At 62.5% G+C, this 14,750-nt stretch overlaps 2 protein-coding genes across 4 annotated transcripts in view; one reads left to right on the top strand and one right to left on the bottom strand.

Annotated features, from left to right (window-relative positions):
• Window positions 1-807: 807 nt before the first annotated feature.
• RIBC2 (RIB43A domain with coiled-coils 2) lies at window positions 808-13,968 on the bottom strand. Of its 2 annotated transcripts, none has more exons than XM_084879950.1 (7): window positions 13,679-13,968; window positions 12,882-12,963; window positions 10,249-10,593; window positions 6,973-7,091; window positions 4,837-5,064; window positions 2,275-2,429; window positions 808-1,173 (listed from the first exon to the last, which is right to left on the bottom strand). In XM_084879950.1, exons 1-7 carry the CDS (start codon window positions 13,790-13,792, stop codon window positions 1,095-1,097), a joined length of 1,122 nt encoding a protein of 373 aa, XP_084736076.1. In that variant the 5' UTR covers window positions 13,793-13,968; the 3' UTR covers window positions 808-1,094. The 2 variants fall into 2 exon arrangements, with proteins under 2 accessions (XP_084736076.1, XP_084736075.1); XM_084879949.1 differs by having other exon boundaries at window positions 1,016-1,173; window positions 2,263-2,429.
• A 141-nt stretch (window positions 13,969-14,109) lies between these two features.
• The window catches only part of SMC1B (structural maintenance of chromosomes 1B), a gene marked incomplete at both ends in the record, with an annotated part of 45,615 nt that continues 44,974 nt past the window's right edge, over window positions 14,110-14,750 (top strand). For both annotated transcript variants that reach the window (XM_084878121.1, XM_084878120.1), the window contains one exon: window positions 14,110-14,218. In XM_084878121.1, the coding sequence (XP_084734247.1) occupies window positions 14,110-14,218 (109 nt within the window). The remainder of the gene's footprint in view (window positions 14,219-14,750) is intronic.

Genomic DNA, 14,750 nt, shown 5'->3' with positions numbered 1-14,750 from the left:
AATGCACTCGTCCATCTTCAACCCCATTGCACACTCACCGCCCAGGGTCCGCTGCCGGCGGGCCTCCCAGCCTGCACCGCGGCGGTGCGGTCACGTGACGGAATGCCGCCGGTGGGTGTGACGGAGGGACACTCCCCAGGTCTCCCCGCGGGAGGCAGACCCCTCATCCTCCCTGCTGCCGAGCGCCCGGGCGGGCAGCCCCTTCCCGGGGCGATGGCTGCTCCCCTTGGGGGGTCGGAACTGACCCGCTCCCGCCTTGGGTCTGTCACCGGGGAGGGGTGGGGCGGGTGGGTGGGGGGCTCACCCCAGGTCCCCGCAGCCCGAGGCCTGAGCTTGGCCATCACCCAACACGCATCTCCGGCTCCGTCCCTGGAGCACCGGGGTGTCCGATCCCACCCCGGGCTGCGGGGTCCCCAGGGAGGGGTCCCGGGGAGGAGTCCCCGGGGAGGGGTCCCAGGGACGGCCCCCGGGGAGGGGGCCCCAGGGGGGGAGGCCACGCCCATCCCGGCTCCCCTCGCCCAGCGCGCTCTGGAGCTCGGAGCCGCACGGACCCGAACCATCGCTCCCCTCCTGGGGAAGGCAGGGAGGGGAAGCTCCGGGGACTCTGGACCAAGCAGTGTGTTTGTTAGCCCTCGCCTGGGGTTGTTTTTATTTTTTGAGAAAGGGAGAGAAAAAACACCAGAGAAACATCAAGGATCGAACCCTCAACCTAGGTATATGCCCTGACCATTAGTCAACCCTGCAGCCTTTTGGGGTACGGGACCACCCTCCAACCAAGCGAGCCACTGGCAGGGCGAGTGTATTTTTAAAAGAATATATTTTATTGATTTTTTACAGAGAGGAAGGGAGAGGGATAGAGAGCCAGAAACATCGATGAGAAACATCGACCAGCTGCCTCCTGCACACCCCCCACCGGGGATGTGCCCACAACCAAGGTACATGCCCTTGACCGGAATCAAACCTGGGACCCTTCAGTCCGCAGGCCGACGCTCTATCCACTGAGCCAAACCGGTTTCGGCAACGAGTGTATTTTTTAATGAATGACTCTCCAGGGTGACGGTGTCTATATGAATGCAGGGGGTGGGGTGTCTTTCTCATCGACTCCGGGTGTTGAACTGGGTGAAGAAGTCGTCCGAGGCCTGGTTCGTACAGACCTCCTTCATGTACTGCCTCCTGGTGATGGAACAGGGAACCTCAGCACAGGCCTGGCGCCCCCTCTGGGACAGAGCCGCCCCTCGTTAATCCTCACCCCGACTGTTTCCCTTGTTTAGAGAGGGTGGGAGGGAGGGGGCGAGTCAGAGAGAAACATCGATGTGAGAGAGACACCCAGACTGGCTGCCTCCTGCACACGCGCCAACTGGACTGGGACAGGGATCCAACCTGTGACCTTCCAGTCTGAGGGCCGGCGCTCTAACCACTGAGCAAACCCAGCTAAGGCAGAGCCCACCCTCTTTTTATGCCCAGGCTGCCTCCGGGCTGGCTGCCGCTGCATCTGGTCACCGCGGAGCATCCAGACTACGGGCCCTCGCTGATCCCAGGGTCCCCTCTGCACAGCGTGGCCGGGGAGCACCTGCTGGTCCCCGAGTTCTGCCAGACTGTGTCTCCCCGCCCCGTCAGTCACAGAAGCGACCGAGGGACCCACAGGTCTGACTGGAGGAACACAGGCGGGTCCCTTCTGAGTGCAAGCCAGGAGCGTGGAGGGCGGACAGAGGCCAGTCATCGGCACTGGGTTTGGGGACAGTCCTCGTGGCCGGTGTGTGCCCGGAGGAGCCCTCCCCGCAGTGGGCGGTGGGCGCTGCCTCCTCCATGTCTCAGACCCTCCCAGCACCCCGCCCTGGGCTCCTGGCGCCCTCCCAGGACCCATCACCAGCGCCTGTGCCAGCCACGGGGGTCCCGGGCCCAGGCGAGGACCCCCGGGGAGGGGTGTCGGCAGGACACCCCGACGACATGGCGGTCCCTGGTCTGTGGGGCCTGTGCTTGCCAAGCCCTGAATTTCTGGCTTCCGCTCTGGGCCTGTCCCCCTTGCGGTTGGCACTCTGTGCCAGGAGGCCGTGCCACAGCCAAGCTGCCACCGCCACCACGGGGCCTCCTGTGGAGGACGCATCTCGGACCCGGACCCTCTGGGGAAAGATCTGGGGCGGGGGGGGGGGGGGGAGACGGGGGACAGGAGCCCAGGGGAGCACAGAGCCTGCTCCATGCCCTGCCGCTCAGCACCCTGCCCCCCGCCCCGCCCGGCACCCCGCCCTGCAGCCGGGCACCCACTGCAGGCGCTGCTCGGCGGCCAGGCTGCGGTTGCTGCCGTCCAGGGCTCTGCGCAGGAGGCGCTGCTGCCGCCGCTGCAGCTGCTCGCACAGCAGGTCGGCGCGGGCCTTCTCCACCCTCTGCCGGTCCCAGTCCTCGTCCCGCTGGCGCTCTTCCTCCTGGAGCCGCTGGAGAGAGGTGAGGCGTCCCCACCCGTCCCCAGAGGGGCCCGGGAACCGGAGAACCGCCTCTCCCTGTGCAGACGGGGAAACTGAGGCTCCGGGGGCGGGTATCCTGGTCACAGGCAGCTGCCCTCCCCCGTTCAATCCAGGTGCCCGGCCCTTCCCACACTTGGGAGGCACCGGGCACACAGGTGGGCGGGCTGCTGCTCCTGGCTGAGCACTGGGACCACCTGGTCGCTTCTAGAACTTTCTGATGCTACAATGAGTTCATGACCTCAGGGGTAGATTTCTGAATCTTAGCTCATTTTTCTTTTTAATCCTCACCCGAGGTCATTTTTCCATGGCTTTTTAGAGAGCGGGAGAGAGAGAGAGAGAGAAACATCGATTGGTTGCCTCCTGAATGAGCCATGAGGGCCCAGGCCTGGGGAGGAGCCTGACTCCGAGGTCGTACCCTGGGCCCTTGGGTCCGCAGGCTGGCTCCCTATCCACGGAGCCACACCAGCGAGGGGTCTCTAAAGCCCACTGGCTCCGAGGAGAGGAAACCGGGTAATGCAGCTGGGGGTGCCAAACCCTGCGCGTGGGCAGTGTCGTCTGCCAACCTGGGTTACTGCATCAGCCCCGCTGGCAGGGGCTGGGGGACCTGGGCCTGCAGCGAGCCCTCCTCCCTCCCTGGGCTCAGGGGGCCCCTCCCGCAGAGGGGCAGGGCGGTCCGCGGCCACAGGGCCCAGGCCTCACCGGGGACGAAGGCAGGCGGGGCCCGGCGTGGCCAGCGGCAGGGCGAGGACGGTGGCCACTGCACCTGTTCCCTCACCTGCACGAGGCCACTCCCCGCCCCCGGCCTGGCTCAGACGCTTCACCCCCATTCCCTGCGGAGGGCGGAGGGCTGGGGCGGGGTGTCCTGTGTGGTGAGACTTAACGTGTGTGTTTTCCCTTTTGTGCTTTCCTGATGGCCCGTTTTTCACGAAATCAGGGAAAATGCTGCTCTCAGGACAGCGGCCGCCTTCCCGCCAGGCGGCTGGGCCGTGGAAGTGGCCCTGGCCCCGGCCACTCAGCTGCCCGGTGTCCTTCCCCGGAGTCCGCATGGCTCACTCACTCCCCCCACTCCGGTCTCCGTCCGTGTCACCCCTCAGGCTCCTGGCGACCCACTGGGCCCAGCAGCCCGCTCCCAGCCTCACTTCCTCCCAGGACCCACCACCCTAGCATCTGGCCCTTGTCACCGTCCTCCTGCAACGTGAACCCCTGGAGGACAGCTGTGCTGGCACCCGGGAGGGAGGGGTGGGGAGGGGCAGGGGCTGTGGGGGAGAGGGGACAGGGGAGGAGGGAGGGGCTGTGGGAGAGAGGGGACAGGGGAGGAGGGCGGGGCTGTGGGGGAGAGGGAGGGGCTGTGGGGGAGGAGAGAGGGGACAGGGGAGGAGGGAGGGGGTGGGGGAGGAGAGGGGACAGGGGAGGAGGGAGGGGCTGTGGGGGAGAGGGGACAGGGGAGGAGGGAGGGGCTGAGGGAGAGAGGGGACGGGAGGAGGGAGGGGCTGAGGGAGAGAGGGGACAGGGGAGGAGGGCGGGGCTGTGGGGGAGAGGGAGGGGCTGTGGGGGAGGAGAGAGGGGACAGGGGAGGAGGGAGGGGGTGGGGGAGGAGAGGGGACAGGGGAGGAGGGAGGGGCTGTGGGAGAGAGGGGACAGGGGAGGAGGGAGGGGCTGTGGGAGAGAGGGAGGGGCTGTGGGGGAGGAGAGAGGGGACAGGGGAGGAGGGAGGGGGTGGGGGAGGAGAGGGGACAGGGGAGGAGGGAGGGGCTGTGGGAGAGAGGGGACAGGGGAGGAGGGAGGGGCTGTGGGAGAGAGGGAGGGGCTGTGGGGGAGGAGAGGGGACGGGAGGAGGGAGGGGCTCTGGGAGAGAGGGGACAGGGGAGGAGGGAGGGGCTGTGGGGGAGAGGGGACAGGGGAGGAGGGAGGGGCTGTGGGAGAGAGGGAGGGGCTGTGGGGGAGGAGAGAGGGGACAGGGGAGGAGGGAGGGGCTGTGGGGGAGAGGGGACAGGGGAGGAGGGAGGGGCTGTGGGGGAGAGGGACAGGGGAGGAGGGAGGGGCTGTGGGAGAGAGGGAGGGGCTGTGGGGGAGGAGAGAGGGGACAGGGGAGGAGGGAGGGGCTGTGGGGGAGAGGGGACAGGGGAGGAGGGAGGGGCTGTGGGGGAGAGGGGACAGGGGAGGAGGGAGGGGCTGAGGGAGAGAGGGGAACGGGAGGAGGGAGGGGCTGAGGGAGAGAGGGGACAGGGGAGGAGGGCGGGGCTGTGGAGAGAGGGGACAGGGGAGGAGGGAGGGGCTGTGGGAGAGAGGGGACAGGGGAGGAGGGAGGGGCTGAGGGAGAGAGGGGACAGGGGAGGAGGGAGGGGCTGGGGGGGAGAGGGGGCGCCGGGGGCAGCACCATCTTCTCCTGCATCTGCTGCTGCTGCACCAGGCGGATGTGGCCCAGCTGGTCCCGGCTCATGCCCTTCCAGCGGTCGGGGACCACGCGGTGGGGCCCGAAGGAGCTGGCCGCCTGCTGCGGGTCCTCGGAGAGCAGGTCCCCGCGCAGCAGGTTGGTGATCTGGGCCATGTCGTCCTCTTGTTCCTGCTTTTTCTCCAGACTTTTCCTCTCCGCTGACTCCAAGGCCTGGGCGGGAGACAGGGAAGATGCTCCGAGTGACCCAGGGAGAGGCACCGCCCATGTCCCCGGGGCCAAGCAGGACAGCTACAGGCGCCAGGGAGCAGGGACAGGACATGCTGCCAGCACTGGGCCTGCGAGCTCAGCTCAGGGGCGCCACCTGCTGGTTGCGCGTAGAGTTGCTTCAGGCCTTGCACTGTTCTGCTGCACGTTGGCTGGGCCTCACTCACTGGAGCCCCACCCTGTGGCCTGTCGCCCTGATGTGGCCGCAGGCCGCAAAGAACACCCCCGAGTGCCAGCAGCAGCAGTGCCTCAAAGGTGAACACACACTGCCCCCTCAGAGCGCCCGGTGCGGCCCGCACAGGCCCGGGCACCTGTAAGCGCCTGGCCAGAGCCCTGCTCCCAAGGGGGCGATGGAGGGGCCGGGCGGCCCTGCCACCTGGAGCCGCTCCCCCTCTCCGGGCTGCCGTCATTTCTCTGCCAATCAGGACTGGACCTTCCTCAGCGTCACCAGGTCTCTCGGTGATGGGCAGGCGGGCACTCGGCAGGGCGGGGGCATGCTGTGGGCGCCCATGAGGTGGCAGCTGGATGCACCACATGAGCACCTGCTGCTCAGGGAAGGCTGATCAGACCCTGGGCTCGCTGGTTTGGGGGCCCGTGTCCGGACTGGCCAGAGCAGGCCCGATCAGCGCTGGGTTCCCTACGAGGCAGGCCCCCCAAGACCCTCTCTCTCAGCTGCGTGGGCTGGCCCGCCCCTCTGCAGGGCTGCTGAGCACAGTGACGGAGGGCAGCTGCCTGTGGCCAGGATACCGGGCTTAATCCCACCCCCTCCCGTTTTACAGAACGGTACCATGAGACCACAAACTAGCCTGTGCTTCATAATCACACTCAGGCGTGCGCGCACGTGTAAAACAATGACCAGGTTGTCCTGGCCAGCATGGCTCAGTAGTTAGAGCGGCAGCCCACACACCGAAGAGTTTCGGGTTCAATTCCCGCCAAGGGCACATGCCTTGGCTTGGGCATGTACAGGAGGCAACACATTGACGTGTCTCTCTCTCCTCTTCCTCTCTCCCCTTCCCCCCTCCGCCCTCTCTGAAAATCATTGAAAAAAATCTCACTGGGTGAGGCTTAACCGAACAATAGATTAAAAGACGAGTTGAGAATCCATGTGAGCAGCGCTCCGCTTCCCCCTCCTTCGGGCAGGGACCATCTCCCATGTCCCACTGCAGACGGCGGCCTGCTCATGCATCCTCCCTCCCACCCAGGAACAGAGCTGCGTTTGAAAAGAAAACCTGGCCCCAGCTGGTGTGGCTCAATGGATGGAGCGTTGGCCTGCGGACTGAAGGGTCCCGGGTTCGATTCCTGGTCAGGGCACCTGCCTGGGTTACAGGCTCGATCCCCAGTGGGGAGTGTGCAAGAGGCAGCCGATCCATGATTCTGTCTCATCAGTGATGTTTCTCTCTCTCCCCCTCTCCTTTCCTCTCTGAGATCAATTTTTTTTTAAAAAAAGAAAACCTGAGGGAAGTCTGATTTCCAAAAGGAACAGAGAACCGAAGCCCCTCAGCGTGGGCGGGCGGGGAGGGGAGTGTTGTGAGGATCCGGCTGCGCTGAGGGGGAGGGGCTGTCAGGAGACCCCCAGGGGGCACCCTTGTGGGCACAGCTGCCCCCTGCCGAGTGCTGTGCGCCTGCTGCTGGTGAGGAGGGACCCGAGGCGGGGCAGTGCCCGCGGGCACCGTCTGGGCAGAGGTCGCCGCCCTCGAGGGGAGCTGACCCCACCCCAGTGCACAGGCACCCCAGTCCGTCTCTGTGGCTGGGCGCCCCCTTCCTGTCGGGTGCCGGTTTGTGTGAACGGGCTGCGCCCGGGACAGGGGAGCTGGGCGCCGGGGCGGCGGTGGGCCTGCCCCCCAGCCCGGTCACCTGCATCTTGTTGAACTCCTTCACGGCGGCGCAGACCACCTTCCTGGCGGCCAGCTCCTGGTTCTGCAAGTCCTTGGCCGTCTGGTCGAACTGCAGCCGGGTCTCCGTGTACAGCTCCTCTGCAAGCAGGCGGAGAGCTGCGGCCGCCCCCCCACACTCCCCCCTGGGGTGTGGTGACCGTGTCCGCCCTCCTCCGCCCGCACCCACAGACCCCGGTGCCTGCGGCCCAGGGACACCCCAGGAGTTCATCCAGTAAAGCTCCCACTCAGCGCCTGGCCCCGAGTGCTACCAGTTCTACTGGATGGGCACCGCCTCCGTGGACGGGCACCGCCTCCGTGGACGGGCACCACCTCCCGTGGACGGGCACCGCCTCCGTGGACGGGCACCACCTCCCGTGGACGGGCACCGCCTCCGTGGACGGGCACCACCTCCCGTGGACGGGCACCGCCTCCTGTGGACGGGCACCGCCTGCCGTGGAAGGGCACCGCCTCCTGTGGACGGGCACCGCCTGCCATGGACGGGCACCGCCTCCGTGGACGGGCACTACCTGCCATGGACGGGCACTGCCTGCCATGGACGGGCACCGCCTCCGTGGACGGGCACCGCCAGCCGTGGACGGGCACCGCCTCCGTGGACGGGCACCGCCTCTGTGGACGGGCACCGCCTCCGTGGACGGGCAGTGCCTGCAGTGGACGGGCAGTGCCTCCGTGGACGGGCACCACCTCCCGTGGACGGGCACTGCCTCCGTGGACGGGCACCACCTCCCGTGGACGGGCACTGCCTCTGTGGACGGGCACCACCTCCCGTGGACGGGCACCGCCTCCGTGGACGGGCACCGCCTCCCGTGGACGGGCACCGCCTCCGTGGACGGGCACCGCCTCCCGTGGACGGGCACCGCCTGCCGTGGACGGGCACCGCCTGCCGTGGACGGGCACCGCCTTCGTGGACGGGCACCGCCTCCCGTGGACGGGCACCGCCTCCCGTGGACGGGCACCGCCTGCCGTGGACGGGCACCGCCTCCGTGGACGGGCACCGCCTGCCGTGGACGGGCACCGCCTCCATGGATGGGCACTGCCTCCGTGGACGGGCACCGCCTCCGTGGACGGGCGGTGCCTGCAGCGGCTTGGTGGTGTGGGCTGTGGTCCTGGACAGGGAGCAGCGGGCTGCTGGGCATCCACAACGTCTCGGGCCGCCACCTCCTCGCAGCCGCAGGGCGACGGGAGCCCAGTGAAGAGGGAGCCTGCGTGGGGACAGCTGGGCTCCGGGGGAGGGTGCCGGGGCAGCAGCGCTCGGACAATGAGGAGGATAAGGAGGAAAAGGGGTCGGCAGTCCAGGAAGACTCTCCTGTGAGGCAGGGCGGTGCTGCCGGCAGGGCTGTTACATTTAAAAGTCGGTCATAAAGAGGTTCTGCCCGCAGCGTGCCTGAGGGCCTCTGCGTCTCCAGAAACAAAGGCCTCTGCAGGCGATGGGTTATATCTACAGGCGGTGGGTTATACCTGTGCCCCTGAGCCCTGCATGGCTGTCCTCACCAGGCCTCCCCAACAAACTCACTTAAAGGAAAAAAGACCAAACTCTTGGTGAACGCTGGCCTCCGCTCTCCGCCGGCTCCCCCCTCACCGGCGTCACCGGCTGTTCAGTCCACACAGAGTGTGGAGCGCCTCCCTGGGCCGCCCACACCCGCGGGGAGCCGGGATGGAGGGGTGCCATCGGGAGCTTACAGCCCAGGAGAGGAGCCAGGGAACCAGCAAGCAGGCGCGGGAACAGATGCATCGCTGCCGACTGCTCAGCGCTACCGAGCCCGGGAGAGGCCACCGGGAGGGCGGGGGGCACCGGACAGGCGGTGGACGGCGGAGTCCGCCTCTAGGAGGCAGCGGCACTGAGCTCAGCCCTGAGGGACGGGGAGCTGGTGCGGAGGGGCGGGAGTGGGGAAGCACCGGTCGGACCCCGAAGTGCCAGTCGGCCGGAGAGGCTGGGGCCCCGGGAGGTGACATCAGAGGGCTGGGCCGCGGGCCGCGGGCCACGTGCAGGGCTCTGCAGGCTACGGCAGACTCTGCCTTCTATTCCAGAGGCAGTGGGAGCCACGAGAGGGTGTCAGCGGGCGGAGGGCCTGGGGGACACCTGGACACTGTTCCTAGCAGCACTCTGCTGTGTTGAGAATGCAGAGAGGAGCAAGGCAGGAAGGGAACGAGAAAGCCTCGGTGTGGTCCCTGCAGACCGGGAGGCGGGCTGGCACGGCCGTGGGGACAGCGGATGGGAGATGTGGACAGTCCATGTCTGCGGGAGGTGAGGAGGGACAGTGAGGAGGCCCTGGAGGCAAGACGGGGTCCAGGGGGACCCCAGGCTCTGCGTGACTAAGGGGAGGGGGCGTCATTGTGTGAGGGAGGAAGGGGGAGGAGTCCGGGGGACACGCAGGTTTGTCCCCAGGGTGTGGGAGGTGGGCTGTGGTGTCCGGGGTCCAGCTCGAGGACCAGGCCCAAGGCGGAGGCAAAGGCCCAGCCGGAGACGGCCGCGGGGAGCTCCTGGGGACGGCTGGGCCTCCCACAGCCCTGTGAGCGTCATTCCCGCCGATATTTACCGACGGGCTGGCGGCGCTCCGGAAGGAGCAGAGGCAAAACCGACACAGCCCCGCCTTCACGGCCTTAGGACCTGGCACCGGGAGAGGAATGGCACACGCACAGCCAGACGCCTGCCCTGAGCATCGCGGTGGGAGGTAAAGGAGGAAAGGGGTGGGAGGCGGGGCGGGGGCTGGAGAGACAGGTTCCCCGGGGACGGCAGCAGGGAGGGGGCAGAGGCCACGGCAGCACTCCGGCTGGGACGGCCGGCCACTGAGGCCGGCGCGCTGACAGCAGAGGTGGGAAAGGCAGTGAGATGTGGGCGGCGGCCTGCTGGGCCCGAGGTGGCCTTTGGGGTAACGAAGGGTCAAGGTGACTGGGCTGGGCCTGGGCGAGTGTGAGAACTCCCCTGGGCAGAGGGGGAGGCCCGGTTCGGACTCGGACTCGCCCTGACAGAGGCTGCACCCCGAAGACAGTAAACAGCCCGAGGGCAGGGGCTGGCTCTGAGTTACGAGGGGCCCGGCACCCCCAGGAGCTCAGACGGAGCCCGAGCTCAGGCAGTGTTTCCTGCGTGACAGCCGAGTGGCCGGGGACGTGTCCGCCCTGGACCACAGGTCCTGACGCCTGTCTCCCTCCACGGCCCCAGCAGCGCCCAGTAAAACTCAGACCACAGAAATGGGGGCGGATCTGCGCGGAAATCAGCGCCTGTGCTCGGTGCCCTCACCTGCGCGCTTCTGCTCGGCCCGGGCCTGCTCCCGCGCCCTCCGCTGCTGCAGGGCCCACTCTCGGTTCTGCTCCTGCTGGAGCCGCCGCCGCTCCCGGCAGTGCAGATCCTCCCCCAGGAACCGCTGCATCCCCGACACTGTGTTCCGCACGTCGTTGTCCAGCTGCCGTGCGGGGAGCTCTGCCTTGCGGGCCAGGGGGTCCGACAGGTCGAACTCCCGGCGCGTCTCCGGCCGCTGCGAGCCCCGCTGGAAGTCCACCAGCGCCCTGCGGAGGCCCCGCCGCCCCCGCTGCTCCCGGCTCTCCAGGATGCACGTGGCTTTGTCGTTGTGCCTCCGTTCGGCAGCTGGAAGAGACACAGATTGTCCGCGAGCGTCAGGTTCGGTGGGAAAAATCGATTGGACTCCACTTTAAAAAATAGTTTCTAGTGATCCTAAAAGGAATACCACCCTCCTGCAGCGTAACAGCCACTCAAGGATTAGAATCCTGAACGTACCAAGCGCACCTATAAAGCAACAGGAGAAAGCACGCAGCCCAACCAAAAACGGGCGAAGGACAGGAACAGGCAAATAAAGAAACTCCAATAATCAATAAATTTGTGAAAAGATGACCAGCTCTACATGGTGGTTAGAAACACCACAAAATTGGCAAAATATTAAAAACGCTAATAGCACGTATCCGCATGAGGGGAAGTGAGATTCCTCATTCCCGGCTTGCGGGAGTGTAGCCTGGTACACTGATGACTTTGGAGAGCCATTGGCCAATGTCCCATAAAAATGAAAACACGTTTATCCTGTGACCTAACACGCTCACTTCCCAGGTCCCTTCAGCCAGGCACCCAGGGACATACGCATGGGTAGTCATTGCAGCGGTGTTTGCAATTATAAAACAAACAAAAAACCCCACACATAAAAACAAACAACAACAACAAAAAACAGGATAAATCTAAATCAGCCATCCATGGGGGGAAAGGATAAAGAAACTGTTTAATTCATATAAAACAATAGCAGAGAACAATTAAAATGAATATTCTATATGCAGGTCATGGATTACATTTTAAAATACAACACTAAGCCCTGGCTCGGTTGGTTAGAAGGTCCTCCCATACACCGAAAGGTGTTGTATTTTTAATTTCTTTATTGATTAAGGTGTTACATATGTGTCCTATCCCTCCATTTCCTCCCCCCCTACCCCTCACTCATGCCCTCACTGGTGTCTGTGTCTATCGCCTAGGCTGATATGCTCGCATACATGTCCTTTGGTTGATCTCTTCCCCTTACCTCCACCCTCCCCCACCCTCTGAGGTTTGAAGCATTGATTAGACTGCCAAAAGGTTTTGAGTCCAGTGCCTGGTCTGGGAACATGCCTAGATTTCAGATTCAAAGCCTGGTCGGGGCTCAGCTCATTTGGGATGCAACTGATTGATGTTTCTCTCTCCCTCCCTCCCGCTTCCTCTCTCTCTAAAATAAAAACCCCAAATCAATAAAAACATATCCTTGAGTGAGGATTTAAAAAAATACAAAATTGAATATTTTTAAAGGTTAAAAAGGATCCATTCAATATTACACAAGTTATGTAAAATTGTGAAACACACACAAAAAACTTTCTGATGGTCGTGGGTACATACATAAATGGCACCAGTACAAAACACAGGCGTGGGCGCGGGGCGCCCCTCTGAAGAGGGGAGAAGAGCAGAATGACAGGGTGGGGAATATACAAATATTTTTTAAAACATTCTTAAAATATATCTAAAGCCCATTTGGCAAAAAGATAACATCTAATCTAGTGGTTGGTGCATATGTGTGTGTCACATCATTTTGTAAGTTTGACTTATTTTTAAACTAAAAATATAAAAGGTAAAATATTAAAGCATAGAACTGTATAAAGAAAATAAACTTCACTCCTAATTTAATCACCCCAACATTACCACATTACAACATTTTGGCATATTTGCTTTCTTTTTCTAAGCATATCTTTCATATATTTCAAAACTTGAGTACCCACTATATATAAAATTTTGTACCCTTTCCCCCCCATTTTTTTAACAGGAAAAAATAACCAAATTTATTACTTATGTATAGATGGGAGGTCTGTAAGAACATGGGGCCCTCTCTTCTCCCTATTTTAAAAATTCTTACAGTGCTTTACTAAAATAAACTCAAAAATGTTGCACATGATGAGAATGCTGTGAAAATTTTATCTAAAAGCTAGAATACCATTATGTGAACTATGTCTACTTCTGACTCAGCTTGAGGGCTCCAGCTGGGAGTCTGAGTGTGCCATCTAGTGTAAAGGGCTGTCCCTGGCAGAAGACCTTGAACTCTTGGAAGAGAATGTTTGTGTTTAAGGTTTTTCATATCCAGTTGGTGTGGGGGTGTTTTTTTTTTTTTAAGAAAAGAGAGGAGACATACTTCATCCTCAAAATATATATTTTTAGAGCTCACAAAGAATTCAATAGCTGATTTTCTTTTAACAGAGGAAGAATTGGTGCATTAGGTTAGCTGAGCACAAGCAATTGTGAAATTTCAAAGGAGGAAGAGAGTAAAAATGACCAGCTTCCACACCGGTGAAGGAGGGCTGGAGTCTGAGGCACGCGGTCCTACACTGCTAGACAGACATTCAGGCAACGCTCACCAAACGTCTCGTGTCTGGCTTTTTCAGTTGCTTCTCTTATCTTCTGGTCACACACCTGAATATCCCAGGTCTTTTTATCTCCCTGGAATGGAAAATGTATCCCGTTATTAACAATCCTACTTACCTCTTTATCCTCGCCCCACTGTCTTAGCTTCACACCAGGTCTTTTCATACCTGAATGCCTTTGCTTATAGCTGGTTCTTCAGCATGTCTTCTTAACTTTCCTCAGAACTTCCTTCCTTCTTACCATAGTTAACAGGTACTCATCCTCATAGCACATCACCTCCTCTGGGAAGCCCTCTCTGATTCCCTCTTCCAGCCCCAGTCTGTGTTCCCCTCCTTCACTACATTTAATGCCTCCACCGGGCCATAAACCCTGACGGTCAAGAATTGCCTTACTCCTCATCTCCGGGCCCTAGTTCAGGCTTGTCACAGAATGAGAATTTTGTCAAATGAATGGACTGGAAGGAGCCCCTGACAATGTAGAAAATCTGGCCCAGAGAGAGGAGAGCTCCATTCTAGTCTCTCCTTGGCCACAAACTCTGGGCACCTCCTTCCCACTGCAGGACTCCATTTGCCTGTCTGGCAGGTGGGACGGAGTATAACTGTTCTATTGAGGTTTCTCTCATCTTCAGCAAAGTCAATGTATCCTCAGCTTGCTGCTATTTGCAGCTGGGCCTGGATCAAGTTTCATTCGAGGGATGCATCTCTTCTTCTCTCCCACGCCCACTTCTCACTCCCACCTGCCCCTCCACGTCCCCAGTCCCTTTCCCTGTGGGGACAAGCGAGCGTCTTACCCCCAGGATCCTGTTCCTGGCGTTGAACATCTGGTTCTGCCTGCACAGCTCCGCATGTCTCCTCCTGGCCAAGCCAAAGGACTGTGCCAGGTCGTCGTCCTGCACTATATCCATGACTGGGAATCTTCAGGAAGCTCCAAGAGCCTTAAAAACGCACGAGTTTAAAAGAAGACCACGAAAATCGAACAACTGCAGCCCGATCGATCGATCGAGACTGGCTCCCTAGTGAGCCAGTCGGGATGAACCTGCTCCCAGGCTTCCCACACAGCCTTCTGCGACCGCGTTTCCTCGGCAACGTAAACAGCCCGGTTGCTAAGGAACGGCGTGGCTCCCCGTGTTCTCGCTCTCCTCTCGCGAGACGCTATGAAGTCCTTCCCGCTCTTTTCCCGCCGAGTGTGTGAGGACGCCGCCGAGGCGCGGAGGACGCAGCCATGGGCCGTCTGGAGCTGCTGCTCGTGGAGAACTTCAAGTCCTGGCGAGGCCGCCAGCTCATCGGCCCTTTCAAGAGGTTCACCTGCATCATCGGCCCCAACGGCTCCGGTAACTGCCCCGGGCCCCCCCGCCCGCCGGCGGCGTCCGGGCCTCCTGTGGCCTGAGGGGACCTGAGGGGCCGCTCGGCCCGGCCTCGGTCTCAGCCCGGCACCCCCTCGACCGCAGCCCGCACCCCTACCTCACCTTCACCCGCCCCTACCTCACCCCTACCTCACCTTCACCCCTACCTCACCTTCACCCGCCCCATGGTTCTCCTGGGCCTTGAACAGCACTCAGGGCCCACCCCAGGGCCCGCCGGACCCCACCCCGGGGCCCCCGGCCTCGCCGTGGCCCGGCTCCTGCCCCCGGCCCGGCCCGCAGGCCGCCCTCCGCCGCCATCGCCCGCGCGGCCCGCCTTCCTCACCATCGCCATCGCCTTCCTCACGCGGAGACGCGGGCGGACGGAAGGCCGGTCCCGCGGACGATGGCGGCGGTGACGCAGTTGCTGCGCTTTGGCCGAACCCCGGCGCCTCCGTGCTTTCGCCCCACGAAGGGCAGCTGTGCGGCCGCCTTTTTACCGCTGAGGCCGCCGAGGTGACGG

This window comes from Pipistrellus hanaki (genome assembly GCF_964339955.1).
Source record: "Pipistrellus hanaki genome assembly, chromosome: 3".
Lineage (NCBI taxonomy): Eukaryota > Metazoa > Chordata > Mammalia > Chiroptera > Vespertilionidae > Pipistrellus > Pipistrellus hanaki.
Note: the sequence above shows the minus strand (reverse complement) of the source record. Positions and strands in the feature narration are given on the sequence as shown.

Bases quoted from the DNA above. Each gene is read 5' to 3' on its own strand.
- RIBC2 (XM_084879949.1), bottom strand. From the start codon at position 13,792: ATGGATATAGTGCAGGACGACGACCTGGCACAGTCCTTTGGCTTGGCC. The intron at 10,594-12,881 runs GTGAGCGTTGCC...TGTCTCTTCCAG, and splicing joins AGCCAGACACGAGACGTTTG to CTGCCGAACGGAGGCACAAC. The intron at 7,092-10,248 runs GTGAGGGCACCG...GCCTGCTTGCAG, and splicing joins GGCCGAGCAGAAGCGCGCAG to AGGAGCTGTACACGGAGACC.